The sequence below is a fragment of the Rhincodon typus genome, chromosome 5 (assembly GCF_021869965.1).
Source record: "Rhincodon typus isolate 14 chromosome 5, sRhiTyp1.1, whole genome shotgun sequence".
Lineage (NCBI taxonomy): Eukaryota > Metazoa > Chordata > Chondrichthyes > Orectolobiformes > Rhincodontidae > Rhincodon > Rhincodon typus.
This window is the reverse complement of record NC_063336.1, coordinates 62,591,161-62,617,998: the sequence shown is the minus strand read 5'-3', so window position 1 is coordinate 62,617,998 and position 26,838 is coordinate 62,591,161. Positions and strand designations below refer to the sequence as shown.

Below are 26,838 nucleotides of genomic sequence, written 5' to 3'. Positions count from 1 at the left end.
TGTCGGAGGATGATGCGTTGGATCCGGAGGTTGGTGGGGTGGTACGTGAGGACGAGGGGGATTCTTTTTTGGTTTTTATTGCGTGGACGGGGTGTGAGGGATGAGGTGCGGGAGATGTGGGAGACACGGTTGAGGGCGTTCTCGACCACCGAGGAGGGGAAGTTACGGTCCTTGAAAAACGAGGACAACTGAGATGTACGGGAGTGGAATGCCTCATCCTGGGAGCAGATGTGGCGGAGGCGAAGGAATTGGGAATAGGTAAGTTAGCTTAATAGTGAGACATCTGGATAGAAATTGTTCCATGGGGCAAATGCAGCATAGGTTCATGAAAGGGAGGTCACCTTTGATTAATTTTCTGGAATTCTTTGAGGACATTACGAGTGCGGTGGACAGTGGGAAATTGGTGGATGTGGTGTATCTGAACTTTCAGAAGGCATTCAACAAGGTGCTGCACAAAAGGCTGCTGCATAAGATGTAGGTGCGCAGTGTTAGGAGTAACGTTTTCGCACGGATAGAAGATTGGTTAACTAACATAAAGCAAAGAGTGGGGATAAATGGGTGATTTTCTAGTTGGCAATCAATGGCTAGTGGTGTGCCTTGGGGATCAGTGTTGGGACCACAATTGTTTACAATTTATGTGGATGATTTGGAGTTGGGGACCGAGTGCAGCATGTCAAAGTTTGCAGATGACACAAAAATGAGTTGTCGAGCAAAGTATGCAGAGGACACTGAAAGTCTGCAGAGGAATATGGATAAGTTAAGCAAGTGGGCAAGAGTCTGGCAGATGGTGTACAATATTGGTAAATGTGAGGTCATCTACTTTTGTAGGAATAACCGCAAAATGGGCTATTATTTAAATGGTGAAAATTTGCAGCATGTTGCTGTGCAGAGGGACCTGGGTGTCTTTGTGCATGAATTACAGGAGTTGGTTTGCAAGTGCTGCAGATAATTAAGTAGGCAAATGGAATATTGTCCTCCATTGCTAGAGGGATAGATTTTAAAAACAGAAAGGTTATGCTGCAGCTGTAGAGGGTGCTGGTGAGGCCACACCTGGAGTACTGTGTATAGTTTTGGTTTCCTTACTTGAGAAAGGATGTACTGGCACTGGAGGGGGTGCAGAAGAGCTCACGAGGTTGATTACAAAATTGAGAAGATTGGCTTATGAGGACAGATTGAGGAGACTGGGATTGCACTCATTGGAATTTAGAAGAATGAGGGGGGGATCTTGAAGTAACATATGCAATTATGAAGAGAATAGACAAGATAGAAGAACCGAGGTTGTTTCCACGGGTGAGTGAAACTAGAAATACGGGGCATAGCCTCAAAATAAGGGGAAACAGATTTAGGACTGAGTTGAAAAAGAACTTCTTCATCCAAAGGGTTGTGAATTTGTGGAATTCCCTGTGCAGTGAAGCAGTTGAGGCTACCTCATTGAATGTTTTTAAGGCAAAGGTTTTGAACAGTAAAGGAATTAAATGTTATGTTGAGCGGACGGGTAAGTGGAGCTGAGTCCATGAAAAGATCAGCCATGATTTTATTGAATGGTATGGCAGGCTCAATGGGCCAAATGTCCTACTCCTGCTCCTATTTCTCACCTTATATTGCTTATGTTAATTTACAAGCGGCCATAGTGAGAGCAAATTTATGTGTCCAGCATTCTATCCGATACGTTGTGTGTGCTCTGAAGGGCTGCTGATCAAAGGACTAACTGTGCTGGTTTTGAGGTTTGATTATTCCTATCCAGGAGGCCCCCTTAGCCGTGTGCTGATCCAAAATAATTGCCAGCTAATCAATGGATTGTTTTGCAAACTGCCTTTTTATTTTTGTCCTCTTGAAAACCAATTTTCCCCCACTTAATTTCTAAAGTACTCCCTGCTTGTACTTGTTCTGGACCTGCTCGGGTGCCTGGAACACAAGGTATCTGCAAACAAGGCTCCAGGTGGCACAGTCAAAGCAGTTCAATATTTAGATGCCTGACAAAGTCTGCAACTTCAACTGATAAAATCTAATTTTTCCCCATGCTATTTTCAAAGTACGTTAGATGGAAAGATGATGGCATCTTGTTCCTTTTCATAAATAAATTCAAAGTCACAGATGATTTTACTTGGATTTTTGTCCTCCAGCATGATTCTTTGTAATGCCTAAACAACCCTTTTATTTTGAAAATAGAGGTGGTATTTTGTGTTTCCAAGTGACCTTGGCAACAGTTTGTAAAAGTATAGGTCCCTTAGTAGGTTGTATGTTGGAGTGTAACCATTAATTATTCCCTGTGAAAGCAAATAGCTGAAAATTAAAAGCAATTGAAAATCAGCAGGAAACACAAACATTGTTGGAACAGATCAACTTTTGGGTTTCCCCAAATGTTCCATCATTGAAGTGAAAATGGTGGATATAGTGTCACTCAAAAAAAAAATCATTTAAGGAAAGAAAGAACTTGCATTTTTCATTTGCCTTCAGGACATTCCCAAGTGCTTCAAGCAAATAAAATACTTTTAAAATTAGTCATTGTTGTAACGCAGGCCTGAGGAATAGCTTACCAACTTGGCATTAGTAGCGAGAAATCCTAATGATTAGATTATTACATGTAGCATGAGCCAGGATTTTATACGTAGAGTAAAATTGCAATGAGTCGAATCCCAGGGGATGTGCACACAAAGTTACGTTCAGCAGAGGTTCAAGATAACCATGGAAGGTCCAAGGTAACCCAATTTGCCCACAAACATCCATGCACCAGGAAATCTTGATATTAAATGATAGCTTGTCCAAAACTCAGTGATTTAACGTTTTGACCTAGTTAAACTCTGCTCCAATTGGTAGACCCTGCCAGATTACAAATTTGCTTGAATTTGGTTAAGCTGGCGTTCCCAGTCTAGAATTACAATTTATTGCAGGAATAATTTTGCTGGGTTTGTTATTCTGCCAATTGGAATGGCTACTAATGTTAACACAACAGAGATTTGGATTATCTGAATTTGACTCATTGTTCAGAATCTTATAGAGTCTGTGCAAAGTGGGCTTTAGTGGGCTATGTGGCCGAATCAGGCAAAAAGACTGATGAGGCCAATCTCGATATCAAGTCCAGCTCAACAGCCTAATGTACTGTGTTCCTATTGTAAGGTGTCAGTATTAGAGTCAATGGGGAGTGCAGGAGGCAGTCTTGCTGAATCTTCCTCCAGGGTCACAACATTGTCATCCTCAGAGCCCAATGATGTGTTTTCTGGGGGGTGAAACGGGCAGTTCTCCGCTGATGTGTTTGGGAGGCTGCTGCATCTGTAAGTCACAAGATGCAGAAGGCATCATGGCCAGTAGAAAGTGATGTCTTGTATATGACACTGACCACCTGATTAATGCCAGTGTTGCAGTGGAGTGATAAGTGGCTGAATTACTCAGCTGCTGGAACATAGGTGTCTCTGCCTCCCCATAGAACTGGTCCAGTCTTATCTAGTGAGGGAAAGAATTCTCTCTTTATAGGAGGTTAAAAACAGAGATATCAGGCATCCCCCACCTAGACAGTATTGATCTGCCCTGTGATGGGATTCATTCCCCTGTAACAACATAAAGGGATGTAATGAGTAAGATACAAGTGGATGGTATAGCTGTTTGGACTGGTGCATGTGGGAGAAAGGTGTTGTGAGGGAGTGAAGAGGCAACACGGAGTGGATGCAGGGTTAGACACGTGAATGGATAGGGGTAACGAGTAAGTGAGAGAACATGAACCCTGGTGAGAGGTGGGTGAGGTGGCGGAGATGGAGTGAGTGTAAGGTAGCAGGAAGCATGTAATGGCACTTACTCCAGTGGAGCAGAGAAGGTCATTGCGCTCCTTTCACCACTGCAGCACTGTCGTCCTCACCCTCGAGATGTCACTGACCTGAATGATGATCTCTGACCAGGTGGGCACTGTCTTGTGGGCTCAGCCTCCTTTGATGGTCCTCCAGGAAAAGGACACCTCTTTGTTGCACCACTCCCTCAACCAGGATCTCCAGGTCCCTGTTGGAGAAACATGGGGCCAACTCCTGATTTCTATGTTCTAAATGGCCATTTATTAAATACTCACTCATCTTATTTCTTCTTCCAAAGTGCATCACATCACTTATCAGGGCTAAATACCATCTGCCACTACTCTGCCAATCTGACCAACCCATCTATATCTTCCTGTGACCTACAACTATCTTCTTCGCTATTAACCACTCTACCAATCTTGGGGTCATCTGAAAACTTGCTTAACATTCTCCCCACATTTTCATCTATATCATTTATGTATATATTACATGACTTCCAAATAGGTGTATTTCAAAATTCTCTAACCAATTTGTCTGCAGATTGCATTGCATCTTTTATGATGCTTTTCTTCCAAACATTTGTTACTGCATAGTTGTAATTCAGATTTCCCTTTGCAAATTATATTCATAGTTTCACATGGTCTTTTCATTGGGCTTTCTAATGGTTGTGATACATTTGGAGCAGGATCATGAGCTCACCGAAAGGAGAAAAACACACACACTTGCATTTTGGGCATCAAGTACACACTCACAATTAGCTCATGAGCCATGGTATCAGATCTGTCTTTGTTATCTCTGCTATACAATGGAGCCCGTAGATATGCCATTAGTTGGAGCTTGAGCTGCAAGTTCTAATGAGCACAAGGTCAGCGCTGTGTGTAGCTGTGAAAGTCACTGCAGCATGATTAACAGCAATAATTTGACATTTAGCAAATCTGTCTAAAAGAGAAGGCTGTCTGAATCTTTTATATTACAGTACTCCAAAGAACACATCATATAAAATAAAAGCAAAATATTTCAGGCATTGGGAATCTGAAATAAAAACAAGAAAAACTGGAAATATGCAGCAGGCCAGAGAGTTTTTCTGGAGAGAATTAACATGTCAGATGCCCCTGAGAATATATTCCTGGAAATGTTTGTCCGTGATATTAAGACAATGATGCATATGAAATTTACTATTACTTAAGCTGTACTTGTTTGGGAGGCAATGCCATAGTGGTATCGTTGTTGGACTAGTAATCTAAAGAAGTAGGTAATACTCAGATTCATAGATTTGTACAGCGCAGAAAAGGCCCTTTGGCCCATCGATTCTGCACTGACATGACTACCACTAAAGGTGCGCTAATCCCGATTTCTTGCACTTGTCCCATATCCTTGAATGTTGCAAAATCTGAAGTGCTCAGCCAGATATTTATTTTTAAAGGTTGTACGATTTCCTGCCTTCATGACCTTCACAGGCAGTGCATTCCAGATTCCCACCACCCACTGGGTGAAAAGCTTTCTTTCCCAAATCCCCTCTGAATAACCTGCTCCTTATCCTAAAACAATACCCTCTCATGATTGACCATCAAACCAGGGGAACAGCTGCTCTCTATTCACCCTGTCCGTACCCCTCATAATCTTATACACCTCAATCATGCTCCCCCTTCTGTCTTCTCTGCGCTAAAGAAAACAATCCAAGCCTATCTAGCCTGTCTTTTATAGCTCAATTTCCCCATTCCAGGCAATATCCAAGTGAACCTCTTCTCTATCCTCTCTAGTGCTATCACATCCGTCCTGTACTGAGGCGACCAGAACTGCACACAGTACTCCAGTTGTGGACTGACCAACACTCTGTACAACTCCAATGTTACCTTTATTGCTTTTATGCTCTGTGCCATGACTGATGAAAGCAGGTGTCCCATGTGACTTCTGAAATACCTATTCACGTGTGCTCTGCTGACTTCAGGGATCTGTGAATAATTACCCCAAGATCCCTTAGTTCCTGTCAGCTACCAAGTGCCTACCTACAACCATCTTCTTCGTTATTAACCACCCTACCAATCTTGGTGTCATCTGTAAATTGCTTAACATTCTCCCCACATTTTCATCTATATCATTTATGTATATAACAAACATTAAGGGTCCCAATACTGATCCTTGCTGTACACTGCTAGACACTGGCCTCCAATCACTCGAACAGCCTTCTATCACAACCCTTTGTGCCATATTACTAAGCCAGTTTCACTCAGTTCCATGTTCTTTAACCTTCTGAATCAGTCTTTCACATGGGACCTTGTCAAAAATTTTGCTAAAATCCATATAAACTACATCAACTGAACTTCCCTCATCCACAATCTTGAACACATTTTCAAAAAATTCTAACAAATTTGTTAGGCATGACCTCCCTCTGACAAAGCCACGCTGACCATTCCTAATTAACCCATGCCTTTCAAAGTGGGTATTAATTTGCTGCTTCAGAATTTTCTCCAACAGTTTCCCTACCACTGATGTGAGTCCGGGCACCTGGCTTTTAATTCCACCACAGCCAATGGTAGAAAATGAAATTAGTAAAAATCTGGAATTAAAAGTCTAATGATGATCATGAAATCAATGTCAATTATCATAATAAAAAAGAGATCTGGCACATTAATGCCCTTTAGGGAAGCAAACCTACTGTCTTTACCTAGTCCTTATCTGGTTTACATGTGACTTCCGACCCAGAACAATGTGGTTGAGTTTTAGCTGCCCTCTGTAATAGCCTAGAAAGCCACTTATCAACCATCAGTCACATCATCTGCTAAGGAGTCTCGAAAAAAGGATTGGAACTAGATATCACATCTGGCATCGATGAAGGCATCAGGAAGGTTAGCGGCAGCCACAAACCTGTCGACCTTGCAAATTCCTCCTTAGTAACTCCTGGGGGCTCGTGCCAACACTGGGAGAGCTGTCTCACAGACTAGTCAAGCAACATTTTGACAAAGTCATACTCTCAAACTCATACCTTGTAGACAATGACCCAGACACCACCAGCTTCACCACCAGGTCAGACCCAGCAGAGGTGGTGGCACAGGGGCTAAACAGTCGGGATGGCGTTCCCCTGGAAGTCTTCAACACTGGCTCTGGACACTGTGAAGTCTAATGGCTTCAGGTCAAACACGGAAGGCATGGAAACCTCCTGCTGATTACCATGTACTGTTCTCCCTCAGTTGATGAATTAGTACTGCTCCATGTTGAACAACTCTTGGAGGAAGCATTGAGGGTGGCAAGGGAGCAGTACATACTCCAGGTAGGAGTCTTCACTGTCCAGCACCAAGACTGGCTTACTACTGATCAAGTTGGTCAGGTCATAAACGGCATAGCTGCTAGACTGGGTCTGCGCCAGGTGGTGAGCAAGCCAACAAGACAGAAAAACATACTTGACCTTATCCCTACCAATCTGCCAGCTGCAGATGGATTCAGTATCAATAAGAGTGACCACCACACTGTCCTTGTGGAGACCAAGTCCTGCCTTCACATCGCAAATTACCTCCATCGTGTTGTGTGGCACTATCACTGTGCCAGATGGGATAGATTGTGAACAGACCTAGCAGCCCAAGACTGAGCATCCATGAGGTACCATTAGCCATTAGCTGCAGCAGAATTGCAGTCCAACATAATCTGGCATATCCCCGACCTTACTATTACACTCAAACCAGGGGATGAGAGGAACATAGGAACGGGGAAGGCCATTCAGTCCATTGAGCTTGTTCCACCATTTAATAAGATCATGGCTGATTGAACACTTCAATACGTTTTACCCACATGAGTCACATAACCCTTTATGGCGTTGGTATTCAAAAATTCACTTTAATCTACTTTAAATAGGTTCAATGCATGAGCTTCCATTGACCTCTGAGGTAGACAATTCTAAAGATTTATCACCCTTTGAGTGAAAATGTTCTTCTCATCTCAGATCCTGGCTAACTTTGCTCATGATACAACTGTAGGTGGGAAAATAAGTTGTGAAGTGAGGGAGTCTAGGGGTTATGTAGGTAGGGCAGGTGAGTGGGCCAAGACCTGGTAAACAAACATATAGTGGGAAAATGTGAAATTTTCTACTTTGGCAGGAAGAACAAAATAGAGGATATTTTCTGGGTGGCGAAAGATTGCAGAGATCTGAAATTCAAAGAGTGACCTAGGATGTGAATTGAAAAGGATAAAAATAAAAGCAGGTACATCAAGTAATTGGGAAACTAATAGTGTGATATTGTTTATTGTGAGTGGAATTGGATACAAACATTTTCACTGCATAATACAAAAATTCCAAAAAAAATGTATAAATGCAGCAGGTTATGCTTCACTTCTACAGGGTATTGGCAAGATCACGTCGATATTGGAGGGATAAAAGTGCATAGGAAACCATTCAGAAAAGGTTCAGCAGTCTAATACCTGGAATGGATAGGTGTCTTATGAGGAAACATTTGACAGGCTAGGCTTGCATCTTCTGGAGTCTAGAAGAAAAAGAGATGACTTGATTGAAACACAAAATTCCCTCAGAGGCTTTGACAGGGTGGATGTGGAGAGGAAACTACTTTCCTCTTAGGGAAGAATCTAGAACCAGGGATCATTATTTAACAATAAGGGGTTGCCCATTTAAGACACAAATAAGGAATTTTTTTCCTCTCTGAGAGTCATGAGTCTTTGGAACTCCTTGAAAGGTGATGAAAGCAGAGTCTTTAAATATTTTCAACATGAGGTTAGACTGATGCTTTATAAACAGGAAATGAAAAGTTATCGGGGTGGGGGTGGAGTGCAGAATATTCAGATCAGATATGAACCTATTGTATGGTGGAGCAGGCTTGAGGGGCTGGCTGTTAATTTATATGTTCATATATTACAACTTGCACAGTATGGGGTCCTTGTGATTTTTTTTTCTGTTTGCTGAGGATATAGTCTTTATGTTGTGTATAGTCTAAGTAGTATTTGGACATTTGTAATGTTACAGAATTCTAATGCATGTACTTGGGTCTAATTTTCTCATAAGCTCGAATATACTGCCATAAGTCAAGTGGAACCACTCCATTGTGAAAATTTACCTGCTGTCTTAAGCTTTACTTGAAGCTAAAGATATCTGTTGTGACAGATCTGGAGCGGGACAGAATTATTTTTGCCCGAACTCTGCCTGAAATGCTGTGAACAAGGGCCTTGGCATATTGTAGACAAGGGGATACACCATTTCAATGGAACTGTGGCACTAGAAGCAGCAGAGAGATAACTTCTACCGTCTCACTTATCAAGATTAAGGGTATACTTTGTTTCAAAGAAACAGTCACCTGAAATCTTAAATGCCTTTTCTTCCTTTCTAAATTGTATCAGTATAAATATACTGTTTGAGGGAAGTCTGCATTTTTCATTTCTTTCACCTTCAGTATTCATAGGAAATCATAGAGCTTTGATGATTGTCATTTATTTATCCAGGCTATAGAGTTGGTGGTGGAAAATATTACTCCACTGAAGTCTTTCACACAGGGGAATACAATAACAATGTCACATGATCGACAATGTTTCTTTAAGCTCCAGATCATGTTTAGATAATTGCCTTTTTCTAGAGGACAAGGTTGCACCTGCAGTTTTAGCTGTTCTCTTGGAGTAAATGATTTTTAGGTTGATGATGGTCTGAGAAGGTATTTTAAGCTGCTGCCACCTGGCGTGAGGTTTTCACATAGATGTGGTGACTCCAGGGTAAACTGGCTGCTGTGTTCACAATATCGAGCATTCAACTATGTTCCAGACAGCAGGATCAATTATATCCAACAAACCTTTCTGTGTAAGAGCACCCACCAGCACTGACAGCCACCTGAGGCTCGAAAGTAATGTTGAATGCAACAACAATGTGCATTGTTTTTACTTTAAGAGTAGGAAAACATTCAGGCATAAGGAGAGACTGTGGCCTGGGCAGAATGTCTTTTTTATTCCCGCTGTTTAGCTGGAGAATGTTGCGGTGTAACTTGTGAAGAGTAGAAATGAATGCCATCAGCATGGCTGTGAAAACAGATCCCTCATTGTCTCAATGCCAATTACTTGATCTCAATCTCCATTTCAGTCTGATGTTAACCTAGAACAAATTGATGGCAAAGTGTAGTTTACCTCCTGCAGCTGAGTATAGGCCATTACCACAGTATTTGTCCATGAGACAGACAGTGGGATTGTAAGAGAGCACCTCAGGGTCTAAGTTGTCACAGAACCTTTATGAAATATCCCATGGAATTTGACAAGGTGGGGGGGGGGGGTGGGCGTGGGATGTCAGGAGATTGAGGAGAACTCTGTATCAGGAGCCCTGTTAGTCATAGTAAAAGTACATTTGATGGAGACAATAACAGACTAAAATAATGAAAGGGCACCTAAGAGAAAGAAATAACAAATATATTGGGAAAAGTTACAATGATTTTAAACAATAAACTTACTGCAAGAGATGAGTATAATGGTATTAAACCTTTATCTGTTCCTAGGCGCCACTCCGTGGTTTGAGCCTGTAACTGCAAAGCCGTTTTTAAAACAAAATATTTTCTAAGCAACCTGTTCAGAGATGCTGGGAAAATGCTCAGCAGGTCTGGCAACATATGTGGAGAGAAAGCAGAATTGATGTTTTAACCTGAAATGTTAACTCTGCTTTCTTTCCACAGATACTGCCAGACCTGCTGAGTTTTTCAAGCAATTTAGAGTCCTAGAGATATACCGCACTGAAACAGACAATTTCAACCATGCTGACCAGGTATCCTAAATTAATCTAGTCCCATTCGTCAGCATTTGACCCATATCCCCCTAAACCCTTCCTATTTATATACCCATCTAGAAGCCTTTTAAATGTTGTAATTGTACCAGCCTCCATCACTTCCTCTGGCAGCTCATGCCATACACGCATTACCTTCTGCATGTAAACATTGCCTCTTAGGTCCCTTTTAAATCTTTCCCCTCTCACCTTAAGCCTGTGCCTTCTAGTTTTGGACTCTCCCACCCCAGCGAAAAGGCCTTATCTATTCAGCCTATCCATGCCCTTCATGATTTTATAAACTGCTATATGGTCATTCCTAAGCCTCCAATGCTCCAGGGAAAATAGCCCCAGTCCATCCATCCTCTCTCCATAGCTCAAACCCTCCAATCCTGGCAAGATCCTTGTAAATCTTTTCCAAATCATTTCAAGTTTCACAACATCTTTCCTATCGGAGGGAGACCAGAACTGCACACAGTACTTCAATAATGGCCTAACCAATGTCCTGTCCAGCTGCAACATGACCTCCCAACTCCTATACTCAATACACTGCCCACTAAAGGCAAGCATACCGAACGCCTTCCTCACTGTCCTATCTACCTGCGACTCCACTTTCAATTTGTATCTTTGCTTCTGATTTCCAGCACCTGGAGTTCTTTTGGTTTTTTTGAATGTTATAACATACCTTTGGAGCAGGTGAGACTTGAACTTTGGCCTTCTGGCTCAGAGGTAGGGACACTGCACCAAAAGGCCCTTTTTTAAAAATCATATCCCAGATAATGTGCCAATTAACATTCTGGATCTTCAACAGTTTTGTGACAAAAGCCATAACAACTCTAATCCTTTAAGCTCTATAGTAGCACTACTAACAGATGTAAAGGATTTGGTGCTAAATGCTTATACTTTTTAAATAAATAAACAGTCTTTCTCTAGAATATCTGCCTATATCTGAAGCTAATACATTACCAATCACTCATTGCACTGATGACCACTCAAGACACAGTGAAGTGTTTGGGTTGGACAAGTAGGCAGGGTGGTAAACAGTTGATTGTAGCTAAGAGGGGGCATATAAGAAGAGGGAATAGAAGGAAGCAGAGGTGGCAAGGGTTAAGAAGAGGAATGGCAGGCGCAATGGAGAGTGGAAAAGAAGAGAACAGACAGGGCAAGGGATTGAAGGAAAAGGACAAAGGAAAGGAGGCAGTGGAGGGAAGCATTGAGAATAGAAGGTGGGAAATGATGGACAGATTGAGAAGGTGGGTTTTGCATTGATCAAAGTACCACATAATGCAGTGAGATGAAAGGCCATTTTTCCAATGACTTTCAGCATTTTAGGTGTCATTGGCATCACGTGAGCTATGTGCTTCTACTACTGTATAACAGGCTATCAAGAATATTATGTCAGGCAGATTCTTTCTTCGCATGATGTTCTGAATCATACTTTCCTGCAGAAACAATCATTAACCCTTGCTGATTTTCACCTCCCTCATCCAAGGCCGTGTCTCACCATCTTACTACTGCACACCGGCTACTGTCTGACATATTCTATTAACCACAACTACTTTTGTTACTCAATGCAAACGAATATATTGGGGTTGCTGGTAAGTTTGAGTGATTGTATATAATGAGTACTATTGAACCAGCTGCCAATAAAGATTGGAATTTGAAACAAACAGAAATGTAAAATGGAATGCAGATTCACTATCAACCATTTCATGCAAGTCATTAAAATCTGTCCTTTTGCAATAGTTGCAATTTCTAAGGCAGAGGGTACACTAGTTGATATGCCACTCAGGCATAAGATCAGGAATGCAATGGATTCTTTCCTTTTCTACAATAAATGAGCAGCGAGATGCTGAGATCCAGCTTTGGTGTCCTTAGATGAGGGAGGTGAAAAATCAGCAAGGGTTAGCGAGTGTTTCTTCAGGAAAGTACACTTCCGAACATCAAGTGAAGAAAGAATCTGTCTGACATAGTGTTCCTGTCAGCCCACTAGCATTCATACTCTAAGCTCAAAATGAAAGAATAGAATCTGATTTTCAAGCACACCTGGAGGTTATAGAATCATGCTTCAATATAAATTCTTGGACCAAAGTGGCATGATACCAGTGGATAAACAATGAACAGGAATATTGCAAAGGAATTCCAAATGAAAAGTTATGAAAGGTAATATATTGCCCGCCCTTTGAGTCATTGTAATGGTAGCCACTATGAACATTCAGGTTTACTTGCTGTTCATGGTTGCCATAATATGAGAGAAAGAAGAATTAAATATTAATGACTCCAAGTATTAGAATTGATTACCAGATGATCAATTCAACTGCCTAAGGCATTCAATAATAATACTCTTTTTAAAATGATTAAAAGGTTCCAATTCTTCTGTTGCCTCTGAGGCTATTATCCAAGTTGTATTGCTCAAAGCCCTCCACTAAAAAAGTTATTTGCATATAGACTGCTCAGAGTCCAATAATTCACTATATATTTTTTCCTTTTTTTGGACATTTCCCTTCCTTTCTCCTTCTGTCTTCTGTTGTTCTGTTTCTCTGCTTGTTTTTACACTATTTTACCTCGGTTTACAGTACTGTCAAGTTTAAATGCAGATATGAGGTTGCATTGACAGAACAAAGATGAGTCAGTCTTCAATACGTGTGACATTATTCATGAAAAATGCATGATAAAAAATTGAAATAGAAACTGAAGATGATACATTATTTTTAAAAAATTGAGTGTTTTTTGGACTTGACTTCATTTAACAATAACATAATGCACTGAGACAGACTTTTGCAATAAGCTTTGATTTTAGATCAAATGTTACAGCTGTGTGCTTTGCTTTACAGTCGAAGATGTGGACAGTATAGTATGAACCAAGCGCATTCCAGAAACATGGAGAATCCTCAATATGAACGCTCCTACTCCCAGGATTCTCTGGATGAACTTTCCATGGCTGACTATTGGAATGAAGTGGAAAATATCCAGACAACCCAGGAAAATTGCCAGGAAGAGCAAGAAGAGGTGGCCGTGAAAGTGCCTGATGGTAAATGAAAGCTTCTTGGATAAATTGTGTGATATAACCAAACTGAATTAATCAAAACTACTAGTTTTAGTAAGGCTTTCAACAGGCTCCCTCATGGTAGGTTCATCCAGAAGATTAAGATGCAGAGATCCACAGTAACCGTGGATTTAGAATTGGCTTGCCCATAGAAGGCAGATAGTAATGGTGGAAGGATAATTTTCTGGCTAGAAGTCACGACTAGTGGTGTTCCGCAGGGATCTGTACTGGGACCTCTGCTGTGTATATATAAATGATTTGGATGCAAATGTAGATGGGTGGGTTAGTAAGTTTGCAGACAATATAAAAATTGGTAGAATTGTGAAGAGTGTAGAAGGTTATCAAAGGATACAGCAGGATATAGATCAGTTGCAGATATGGGCAGCAAAATGGCAGATGAAGTTTAATCTGGGTAAGTGTGAGGTGTTGCACTTTGGGAGATCAAATGTTAAGGAAAAATGTATAGTTAATGCCAGGACCCTGAAAGCATTAACGTACAGATGGGTCTTGGAGTTCAAGTTCATAGCTCCCTGAAAGTGGCCACACAAGTAGGTAGGTAAAGTAGGCATATGGCATGCTTGCCTTTATTGGTCAAGGAATTGAGTAAAGAGTCAGGATGTCATGTTGTAGCTTTATATGTCTTTGATTAGGACACACTTAGAGTTTTGCATTCAATTCTGGTCACCACATTACAAGAAGAATGTGGAGTCTATGGAGAGGGTGCAGAAAAGGTTTACCAGGATGCTGCCTAGATTAGAGGGTATGAGCTATAAGGAGAGGCTAGAAAAACTCAGTTTGTTTTCTCTGGAGCAGCAGAGGCTGAGGGGAGACTTGATAGAAATCTATAAAATTATGAGATGCAAAGGTATGGTTGACAGTCAGAATCTTTTTCCCAGAGTTGAAATGTCTAATACTTGGGGCATACATTTAAGGTGAGATGGGGGGGAAGTTCAAAGGAGATGTGAGGAGCAAGATTTTTAAACAGAGAGTGGTAGGAGTCTGAAAAGCGGTGGTGGAGGCAGATATGATAGGGCATTTAAGGAACTTTTAAATAAGCACATGAAGATGCAAAGAATGGAGAGATATGGACCAAGAGCAGGCAGAAGAGATTAGTTTCATTTGGTGTCATGTTCGGCACAACATCTAAAGAACACAGTCCAAGCCTGTCTAGTCTGTCTTATAACTCATTAGATCCATCCCAGGCAACATCCTGGTGAGGCCTCTGTACCCCCTGTAGTGCTATCACATCTTTTCTGAAATGAGGTGACCAGAACTGCACACAGTACTCCAGTTATGGCCAGACTAATACTTTTTACAATTCCAACATTACCTCCTTACTCTTTTGCTCTATGCCACGACTGATGAAAGCAAATGTCCCATATGCCTTTTTAACTATCCTATTGATGTACACTGCCAACTTCAGGGATTTGTCAATAATTAATCCAAGACCCCTCTCTTCCTCTGAGCTACCTAGTGTCCTGCCATTTATTAAATACTCCCTGATCTTGTTTCTTCTTCCAAAGTGCATCACCTCACACTTATCAGGGTTAAATGCCATCTGCCACTGCTCTGCCCATCTGACCAACCCATCTATATCTTCCTGTAACCTACAAATATCATTTTTACTATTAACCAGTTACCAATCTCGGTATCATATACAAACTTATTTAACATTCCCCCCAAATTTTCATCAAATCATTCATGTACATAACAAACAATAAGGGTCCCAGTAATGATCCTTGTGGCACACCCCACTGGACACCAGCCTCGAGGCACTCAAACAGTCTTCTACCACTACCATTTGTGTCCTATTACTTTACTAGTTTCTGATCAATATTGCCAAGTGTCCCTGAATTCCATGTGCTTTAGCCTTTTCAATCAGTCTCTCACGTGGTACCTTGTCAAAAGCTTTGCTAAAATCCATGTAACCTACATCAACTGAGTTTCCCTGGTCCTCTCACTTGGTCACATTTTCAAAAAATCATCCTATGTCACAGTTAAATTGACTTTAATGCAGAATTTTCACACTTAAAATATGTCCAGAATCTGGAGCATAATACCAATGCTTGAAGGGGCAAATTACTGGAAATACCCAGCCAGAATTGATCACTGTTTCTTGCCATTTCTCAGGGAGTGTCTTTCAAAGTTAGGACAGGAGATTTGGGTGAATCCCCATGGAATCATAGGGGATAAGTCTCTTATATCCTTTTTTAACTGCAGATAGAATATTTTGAATGCTAGTTTTTTGATTATGTAGCCTTTTGCCCATCAAAAGCTCAAACACTGGAGGGCTGACATGCTTGGATTAGAGATAGTAACAAATCAATTTTTAAAACATAATGAGAAGGAGCAAGAATTGGCATCTTGAGCCTGATCATATTCAGTATGATCATAGGTGATTGGGATTGTGGACTCCGATCCACTTTTGTACTTGCCCTCCTTATCCCTCGATTCCCTTGGACGTTAAAAATATGATTAGCTTAGCCTTGAATATATTCAAGTCTGGCAGCTTTTCTGCTCTCAGCAGCACCACAGGGATGTCAGTGCCTGCTGGCAGTATTACACCGACCCAAGGCTTTGGATGAAGTAAAGATGAAGTGAGTGATGGCAGGAAGGGAGCTGTGGAGGAGGGGTTCAATACTGTGGTTAGGGGTTGCCTTTTAGCAGGACCCCTTTTCCCAACCAATGTCAGTGTCAAAGAAACAAAATTGTCAAACACAATTTCCCTTTCATATGAAACAATGTTGCCTTTTCTGATTTGGATAATTATTTTCTTAATATCCTGCTCCTACTTCCTCATAATGGATTACATATATTTTTATGAACAGATCTTAGGATAAATGGCAGTTTCCTGCTTGTCCATGTCCCTCCACTCTTGAGATTTATTTTGTTGACCAACAGGCCCCAAAACCCACAATGCCTGACCACATGACTTGAAGCTGTGAAGGTTTGAAGATAACTCCAAGTCTCAGAGCCTAGCCTCAGTCTGTATGAATAGACATTTCTTTTTTAACTGTTCAATTCATTAAATTTCTTTATTGTCACTATTTGTCTTTAATCCATGTTTTTTTTTTGCTCTCCGTGTAGAAGGGGAGGTGGAGGAAGAGTGGTTGAAGAATGCTGGCCTTTCAGGACTAGTCAGCGGAGACACCCAGGAGAGTATAGCAATACTATCGACTCTAACCAGTACGCAAGCAGAAGCTGTCCAGAGAAGAGTGGAAACATTTACAATGACAATGAAGAAAAAGAACAAACAACATTTCCCTGATGTCAGGGACATCTTTAGTCCACAGGTAATTAGAATGACGCATTCAGTCTAAAAGAAACTTGTGGAGCAGTCCTCTTGTTCTCCTGATGTTTGGGCATTCCTAAGTGGGGTTTCTGTGATAGGAACTTAAATTACTGCAAATTTTAATTATAATTAATTATAATAAAACAAAGAACTGCATGTGCTGGAGATTTGAAATAAAAACAAAAATTGCTAGTGAAACTCAGTAGTTCTGGCACCATCTGGGGGAAGAAAGCAGAACTAACACTTCAAGTCTTTGACAGAATGTTAGCAGCTCGGAAAAGGTGGTATTTTTGCGGAAGCCGAAGCTGGGGGAAGGGGGCACTGAAGGAAGGAGAAGGGGATAGATGAGCAGATAGGTGGAGATAGAGCCCACAGAGAGAGAGAGAGAGCTTTATGAAAGGAGTAGATAAACAGGGAGATTATGTATAGCAGGCCAGAACAGAAGAAAAGCTGAAAAAAATGGTAGTACGAGCTAAGAGTAGGAAAAAAAAATTAGGTGAGCTGTACTGGATGCAAGCCATATAATGTGATAATATGCCTTGGAGGATGTGAGAATGGGTGACTGTGCAATAGTAACCCATGTCATAATTCTTCAGGTGTAGGGTGGGTAAAAACCTGCAATGATGGAATCGGGTTCTAAAGTTATTGGACTCGAAAATGATCCTGAGCTTCCATTTGCCTGCCACTTCAACACATCGCCATCTTCACATGCCAACATTTCTGTCACCGGCCTGCTGCAGTATTCTAGTGAGCCTCTGCTCAAGCTCAAAGAACAACATCTCACTTTCTACATGGGGACCTGGCAGCCTCTAGGACTCAACCTCAACCTGAATAACTTCACCACTAATACCAGATTTTCCTAGTTGTTATCCATTCGAATGGAGAATCACTGGACTCAAAAACCAAATTTTGCTTTGTTTCCACATATATACCACCAGACCTGCTGAGTCTGTCCAGCAATTTCTGTTTTTGTTTCAAGTGTTCAGAGTTCTTCCTATGTAGTAAGAAGACAGTATATATTCAGGATTTGTCGGATGACAAAAGCAAAGAACAAACATCACAGAGAAAGACACAGGTATACAAAATACATATTAGCAATGCCCTGAAATCATATTGGGTTCCCCTGAGTTTCTGCTCTAACGTGAAGTAGTAAAGCAGAAGAAATCCAAGAGACACTGCGTGTTATCAACCAACTGCATCATCGCTCTGGGACTTTCTGCAAATATCCTATCGAAGGGAGAATGGGAATTTCGGGACCATTATATGGCATGGTGACAGCAATGACTTGCATTTAACAAGTGCTTTCATGTTGGAAAATATTTTTCAAAACATTCAGAGAAACAAGGAAAATGGGATATTAAACACTGCTGAATGTTAAAAGCTGCAGCATTCCACACAAGAGGGAAAATAAGAACATTTGATGTACTTCTGTTTACTGCCTACAGCGGTCATTCATTCTAGTCTAGTATCTGGCAAAGGTTTCAAAGGTAGGTAAACTGAAAATGACAAATTAGTTAATGAGCAGAAAGATTGATTTCTTTGTGCAATAAAGTTCAATATCTTATAAACTTATAATGATATATTTAGTAAATGTAAAATATTAGTCAAAATGCAATGGCACAATGTATGACTGTACCAAGGAACGAAAGAAATGGATTCGAACTTCTACTTTTTCATCCATCAAGTTCCCAATTCTCAATATATCATTCATGGAATGCTCAGAGGACACCTGCAACTGTATATAAATGAAAAACTAATAGAATAGAAACACGCATTAGAAATACTTACTGCTCAAAAAAGTCAGACTTTACTGATGACCTTAAGTAACACGTAGTTTCGGTATTATTACTGGTGATATCAACAGATGAAAGCTAAATTATTTATCTGACATTCATCAGTCAATTGTTATGAATTAAGTTGTTAACACATTGAAAGTAAAATTGGGTAGTTGCCAGTATTAACTTACTAAAAAAAGTAAAGCCTTACAAACCAATTAAGAACTCATTTGTTGATATCACCAAGGTAATTTTAAACTCATAATTTTGGCTTAATAAAGCTTTATGTCATGTCACATATTATATCACCACATATTGGCTGTGTTTTCTCCTCATTGCCTTTCAAGGCTCACCATGATGTATAATATTTATCCATCTACGTACAGCCAGTGTTAACACCTATTTCAAAATTCTAGATCCAAGATTCCAAATTCAACTTACAATTTCTCAAAAAGCATCTAAGTTCCAAGTGAATTATCACAATTTTGCTCTAATATTTGCCACCACTGAATACATATTCCCATCTTCATAACATTGACCCCTCTGCACCCCCATCCCCCTCCCCATCTCAGCTCATCCATGCCTTTATTATATCTAGACTTGACAATTCCAAAGCACCCTTGGCTGGGCTCCCACATTTTACTTACTCTCTGCAAATTTGAGGTCATTCAAAGTCTCGCTGCCTACATCTTAACTTGCATTAATTCATGTCTCATTCATAATGACCCCTCTAATCACTAAATTAGTTTTGCTTACAGTCAAACAACAGGTCGATTTTAAAATTGTCATCCATGGCCTATCCATCTTTTTGTTTGCAATGTCTGAGAAAGCTGCAATCCTCTAATTTGGGATTCTTAAGCATCTTTGATTTTAATCTCAGCACCATTGATAGTTGTGCTTTTAGCTGTTTATGACCTTAACAATTAGGTCTAGATTCTCCTACAAGAAGAAAAGTATCCTTACTACATCCAACTGTTAATATCCCTCATGACTTAAATGTTCCAATCAAATGTCTCTTAATTTTCTAATCTCCAGCAGAAACGAGCCTAGCCAGTCATAACAGCAGACACAATCACCCATTTCAGTATTAGCCTGGTAAAGCTTCTCTAAACTGCTTCCAGTGGATTTACATCTTTCCTTGAATAAGGTGACTAATACTGCGCTTATTACTCTGGATATGATCCTACCAGTGTCTTAGATACCTGAATATAACCATTCTACCTTTGTATTCAATTCTTGGCCCAGCAAGCAAACATTCTATGACCTTTTCAAATAACTTGCTGTATCTGCATTCTAACCTTTCTCGATTCATGCACTAGGCTCCCAATTCCCTTGACATCTCAGAAATCTGCAATTTCTCACCATTCAGATAATATTATTTTTTGTACTTCCTACCAAACTGGACATTTCCACATGTCCCATATGATACCTCATTTGTCAGATCTTTGCTCACTCACTTAACCTATCTGTGTACTCTTCACAACTTACTCTCCTATCATCTTTATGTCATCAGTTATCATACCTCCAGTGCCTTCATTCAAGTCATTGATAGAAATTATAAATAACCTTGATCCCAGTGTCACACTACTCTGTACAACATGCCAACCAAGAAATGACACATTTGTGCTGACTCCTGTTTCCTGTTATATAGAACATTGAACAGTACAGCACAGGAACGGGCCCTCTGGCCCGTGATGTTTTGCCAAACATGACACTAAATTAAATTAATCCCTTCTGCCTGTCCAAGGCCCATATCCTTCCATTCCTTGCATATCCATGTGCTTATCCAAAAGTTCCTTAAATGTCCACCACTACCCCTGGCAGCACATTCCTGACTCCTACCACTCCCTGTGTAAAATACTTATCCCTCACAACTCCTTTGAACTTTCCCCTCTCACCTTAAATGCATGGCCCCTAGTATTAGACATTTCAAATCTGGAAAAAAAAAATCTGTCAGCCCTATCTATGCATGTCATAATTTTATAATTTTATTTACCCTGTTAGCAAGCCAATTGCCTATCATGCCTTATTGATCGTTGATAGAGACTGAGGAATCAGGAGTTGAGTTGTTTTTTTCTTGAATGCTGCAGAATTCTTAGCCTCTGACCTGTTTTTGCTACTGCAGTATTTATAAAGCTAGTCCTGTTCATTTTCAGGTCAATGATAACTCCCAGGATCTTGTTAGTGGGGGATTCAGGAATGATAATGCCTTTGAACAATATGGGGTGATGGTTAGATTCTTTCTCACTGGAAGTGGTCATTGCCTAGCATTTGAGTGACATTATTGAGAGAATTACTGTGGATGATCCACACAGCACTTCTGCCTGAATTTTAAACCAATGTTCCAGCTGCCTTGGCATGGGTCTGAGAATTACTGGTCCAATGACATTACCAATACAGTGCAATGACAATACCAATACTCTCTACACATCATCAGCACAAGTAACAGCATGATGAATGTTAATGACTGTTGGTCAACCTGTTGCCCTTAAAATTAACAACTAAAAGAGTGGGGTCTCATTCCTTCAGAGTGAATGCTTTTTAAAAACTAAAATTATAATATTTTCACTCTCCCTGTCTTAATCTAATCTTTGTTTTATCTTTATTTCTTTACCCGTATTGCACTTAACACCGAATTCTAACCACTATCCTTTTCCATTCATCCTCTGCTTATGTCATTAAATTTCATCACTGATTCCTGGGACGGCAGGTTTATTGTGTTATGAAAGTTTTGGTCAACTGTGTTCATGTTCACCGTGGTTTAGAAGAATGAGAGGGTATCTCATTAAAAGGAATAAAATTCTTAGAGGGCTAGTCAGACCTAATAAAAGGAGGATTGTTTTCCCTGATCTCTAGATCAAGAGGTTACAGCCTCAGGATATCTGGCAGACCATTTTGGACTGAACTGAGGAGAAATTTGTGGACTCAGGTTGCGGTGATCCTGTAGCATTCTCGACCATAGAGGTTCCGGAGGCAAAGTCACTGAATAGATTTTTAAAAAAAGAAATAGATTTCTAGAGGCTAAAAGTGTCAAGGAGTATGGAGAGAGCAGCAGTATGGTTTTGAGATAAAGAGTCAGCCATGATCATGGTAAATAGTTCTCAAGCTTAATGGACTTAATGCCCTGTTCCTGTTGATTTTTTTTTATGTTAAAGAGATACAAAATTTTTTTCAATCCTCCCCCAGAATCCTTGAACTTTATCAATTCACACTTCGAGTAAGTTACAGGACAAACTGAAGGGTGCAGGGAAAGAAACCCTACCCAACTGAGGATGAGATATTCTGTTCTAGCAAATAGAATCCCTACAGTGTGGAAACAGGCTTTTCGACCTAACAAAGCCACACTGAACTTCACAGCATCCCACCCAGACCCATCCCTCTGTAACCCACCTTATCTACACATCCCTGAACACTATGGGCAATTTAGCATAGCCAATTTACTTAACCTGCACATCTTTGGACTGTGGGAGGAAACGGAGCACCCAGAGGAAACCCACACAGACACGGGGAGAATGTGCAAACTCTACACAGACAGTCGCCCGAGGGTGGAATCGAACCCGAGTTGCTGACGCTGTGAGGCAGCAATGCTAACCACTAAGCCACCGTGCCACCCTCCAAATAATCACACTCATTCTGTTTACTTATTATTATAATAAATCAAGCATGATCACATCATATTGTTCAATTTCCAGCATGTTCTCATGCAAAATACCATTGTCAACATTTAACCATGTCATAGAAAGGTGATAGCATATGCCCTGATCGATGCTCCATATAAAGTCTACCAGTCCTTGAAATGTTAATTCTGTTTCTTCCTTTAAAGATGCTGCTAGACCCATTGAGTTTCTCCAGCACTTGTTGTTTTTATTCGGTACCTAAAATAGTCCTCCTTTGATGTGTGGCCCTGTATGTTCACCATACATTGCTATTTGGAGGGATTTGTGACAATTTGAAGACCTACATATAAAGGTAGGACATGACGTATATGTGGGATATATTAACATTTGGATATCATTATATCATTCCATTGTATCCATTTATGAAATGTGTTTATTGCCGGTAAAAGGAAGTTTTTTTCAGTTTCCCTTCATTGTTCTTTACTTTCACCCAGCTGGTTGAGATTTTCTCCTTTAGTTGTCCAGTTCAGTCATTTCAGCTCATAAGCATTATCATATCATTCATGTTTTTACCTGAATTATAGAGTTATAGCCAGGATCTTTATATTCACTTTCAGGCCTCAAGTACAAATGAAGTATCAGCTGTTGCAACTGATGGAGATGAAAGAGAAGACACTGCTGAGAAAATAGAAGGTACAACATCTATTCTGCCCATTTTACCATTTTGGCTTTTTTGCTACTTGTTTTCCAGTTTCACTTGCTCACGCATGTTGAGTTTTGAGCTGGAGAATTTCCAAAGCCGTGCACCCCACATAATGGATAATGTTCACCTCTGGCAGCACTGGGTGCTTTTGAACAAATTCCTTATTTAGTTTTTTGATTATTTTATGATGCCAAGCAAAAATGTATTCTACAACTTCTAAAAAAACCAGTTAAAATTTTCCTTTTACTTCCATGGTTCCATCGTTGAGACCTTGATCGTTAGCTGTGCTGAGACACGATGTTATGTCATGAATGTTTTATGAAAACCATAAATACAATTCCTATACAAAGTTACAATGTGGCATCCATTGTAATGCATAATAGATTGTCTTTTAGTTTCTGTGCTCTACATGTGCCATATTCACAATTTAATTTGCTTTGCTTTGATTTATTGTTGTCACATGTATCTAAGTACAGTGAAAAGTTTTGTTCTGTGAGCACTACAGGCAGATCATAGCAAAGAAGGACATACAGATCATAGGGTGCTTAGACAGAGCAAGACATACTAGGTAACAGCTGCACAGGTGGTGTACAAAGCAAGATGAACGTTGGTTTTGAAATTAGAAAGGTCCATTCCGCAATGTAATGACAGCAGGGAAAAAGCCTGAATAAGACAGAACAATGCTGCAGGAGACGTAAAGGAACATTAAATATGAAGTCCAGTTCTCAACTGAAAGGGCTCCCATTTAGGACAATTACAGGCATCTCTTTTCCTTCTAGGGCAGCTGAACAATCTGGCTATTAAGGACGAAAGCATCCAGCACACAGATATCAATTTAGAAATATCTTACTCTGAACAGGCTGCAAATACGAAGGATAAATCAAACAACGAAAATCCTATACGAGAGGATGATTCACCCCTGCCTGTAAGTAGAAACAAAGAATGACGTAAAACAGAGAAAGGCCATTTGATCCATCATGCCTGTGATAGCCTTTACAGAGAACTTCTCCCATTGCCCTGCAAAACCTTTCACTTCAAGTACCTGTCTAATAATCATTTGAAAGTTTGTATTAAATGTACTTCCACCACTCTTTCAGTCGATGTACACAAGATCATAGCAACTCTCTGCATAAGTTTGTTTTCCCTGATGTTGCTTCTGGTTTTCTTTTTTTTTTCTATTCATTTGTGGGATGTAGGCATTGCTGGATGGCCAGCATTTCTTGCCCATCCCTAGTTGCCCTTGAGAAGGTTGTGGTGAGCTGCTTTCTTGAACCATTGCAGTCCACCTGCTGTAGATTGACCCACAATGCCATTAGGGAGGGAATTCCAGGATTTCGACCCACTGATAGTGAAGAAACGGTGAAATTTTTCCAAGTTAGGATGGTGATTAGCTTGGAGGGAACTTGGAGGTGGTGATGTTCCCATATGTCTGTTGCCCTTGTACTTCTAGATGGGAGTGGCCGTGGGTTTGGAAGGTGTTTTCTGAGGATCTTTGGTGAATTTCTGCAGTGCATCTTGTAGATGGTACTCACTGCTGCTACTGAGCGTTGGTGGTGGAGGGAGTGGATGCTTGTGGATGTAGTGTCAATTAAGTGGGCTGCTTTGTCCTGGATGGTGTCAAGCTTCTTGAGTGTTGTTGGGCTGCACTCATCCAGGCAAGTGGGGAGTATTCCATCACATTCCTGACTTATGCCTTGTAGATGGTGGACAGGCTTTAAGGAGTCAGGAGGTGAGTTACTCACCACAGTATTCCCAGCTTCTGGCCTGCTCTTGAGCCACTGTGTTAATGTGGTGAGTCCAGTTGAGTTTCTGGTCAATGATAACCCCAAGATGTTGACAGTGGGAGATTTAGTGATGGTAACACCACTGAATATCAAGAGACGGTGGTTAGATTGTCTCTTATTGATGATGGTCATAGCTTGGCATTTGTGTGGTGCAAATGTCACTTGCCACTTGTCAGCCCAAGCCTGGATATAGTCCAGATCTTGTTGCATGTGAACATGGACTGCTTCAGTATCTGAGGAGTCATGAATAATGCTGAACATTGTGCAATTATCAGTGAACATCCCCACTTCTGACCTTATGATGGAGGGAAGGTCATTGGTGAAGCAATTGAAGATGGTTGGGCCTGAGGAACTCCTGCAGAGATGTCCTGGAGCTAAGATGATTAACCGCCAACAACCACAACCATCTTCCCATGTGTTAGGTATGACTCTAACCACCAGAGAGTTTGATTCCAGTTTTGCTAGGGCTCCTTGATGCCACACTTGGTCAAATTCAGCCTTGATATCAAGGGCTGTCACCTTCACCTCATCTCTGGAATTCAGTTCTTCTGTCCATGTTTGGACCAAGGCTGCAATGAGGTCAGAAGCTGAGTGGCCCTAGCGGAACCCAAACTGGGCGTCACTGAGCAGATTATTGCTGAGAAGGTGCTGCTTGATAGCACTGTTGATGACACCTTCCATCACATTACTAATGATTGAGTGTAGACTGATGGGGCGGTAATTGGCCGAGTTGGATTTGTCCTACATTTTATGTACAGGACATACTTGGGCAATTTTCCACATTGCCGGGTAGATACCAGTGTTGTAGCTGTATTGCAACAGCCTGGCTAGGGGAGCGGCAAGTTCTGGAGCACAAGTCTTCAGTACTATTGCTGGAATGTTGTCAGGGCCCATAGACTTTGCAGTATCCAGTGTTTCCAACCGTTTCTTGATATCACATGGAGTGAATCGAATTCGCTGAAGACTGGCATTGGTAATGCTGGGGACCACTGGAGGAGGCCGAGATGGATCATCCGCTCGGCACTTCTGGCTGAAGATTGCTGCGAATGCTTCAGCCTTATCTTTTGCACTGATGTTCTGGGCTCTTTCATCATTGAGGATGGGGATATTTGTGGAGCCTCCTCCTCCAGTGAGTTGTTTAATTGTCCACCACCATTCACGACTGGATGTGGCAGGACTGCAGAGCTTAGATCTGATCCATTGGTTGTGGGATTGCTCAGCTCTCTCTAACACTCTTTGCTTTTGCTGGTTGGTGTGCATGTAGTCCTGTCTGGTGGCTTCACAAGGTTGAAACCTCATCTTCAGGTATGCCTGGTGCTGCTCCTGGCATGGCGTCCTGCACTCTCCATTGAACCAGGTTGATCTCCTGGCTTGATGGTAATGGTTGAATGGGGGATATGCTGGGCCATGAGGTTACAGATTGTGCAGAAGTGCAATTCTATTGCTGTTGATGGCCCACAGCTCCTCATGGATGCCCAGTCTTGAGTTGCTAGATCTATGCAAATTCTGTCCCATTTAGCACAGTGATAGTGCCACACAACACGATGAAAGTTATTCTTAATGTGAAGGTGGGACTTTGTCTCCACAAAGACTGTGCAATGGGCACTCTTACCAATATTGTCATAGTCAGATGCAACTGCAGCTGGCAGATTAGTAAGGATGAGGTCAAGTATGTTTTTCCCTTTTGTTCGTTCCCTCACCACATGCCACAGACCTAGTCTAGCGGCTATGTCCTTTAGGACCCGACCAACTAGATCAGTAGTACTGCTGCCGAGCCACTCTTGGTGGTGGACGTTGAACTCCCCCAACCAGAATACATTTTGTGCTCTTGCCATCCTCAGTGCTTCCTCTAAGTGTTGTTCAACATGGAGGAGTACCGATTCATCAGCTGAGGGGGGATGGTATGTAATAATCAGCAGGAGGTTTCCTTGCCCATGTTTAAACTGAAGTCATGAGACTTCATGGGGTCCGGAGTCAATGATGAGGACTCCCAGAGCAACACCCTCCTGCCGGTGAGACAGGACATATCCAGGGATGGTGATGCTGGGACATAGTCATACTCACAGAATCATACCTTACAGACAATGTCAGGCTGTTGTTTGACTAGTCTGC

The 26,838-nt window shown here is 41.1% G+C and overlaps 1 protein-coding gene across 1 annotated transcript in view; it reads left to right on the top strand.

Annotated features, from left to right (window-relative positions):
- arhgap18 (Rho GTPase activating protein 18) overlaps positions 1–26,838 on the top strand; it is a 75,080-nt gene that overhangs the window by 26,744 nt on the left and 21,498 nt on the right. The window contains exons 2-5 of the mRNA XM_048597237.1: positions 13,344–13,540; positions 16,643–16,848; positions 22,857–22,932; positions 23,722–23,867. Coding sequence (XP_048453194.1) covers positions 13,344–13,540; positions 16,643–16,848; positions 22,857–22,932; positions 23,722–23,867 — 625 coding nt within the window. The remainder of the gene's footprint in view (positions 1–13,343; positions 13,541–16,642; positions 16,849–22,856; positions 22,933–23,721; positions 23,868–26,838) is intronic.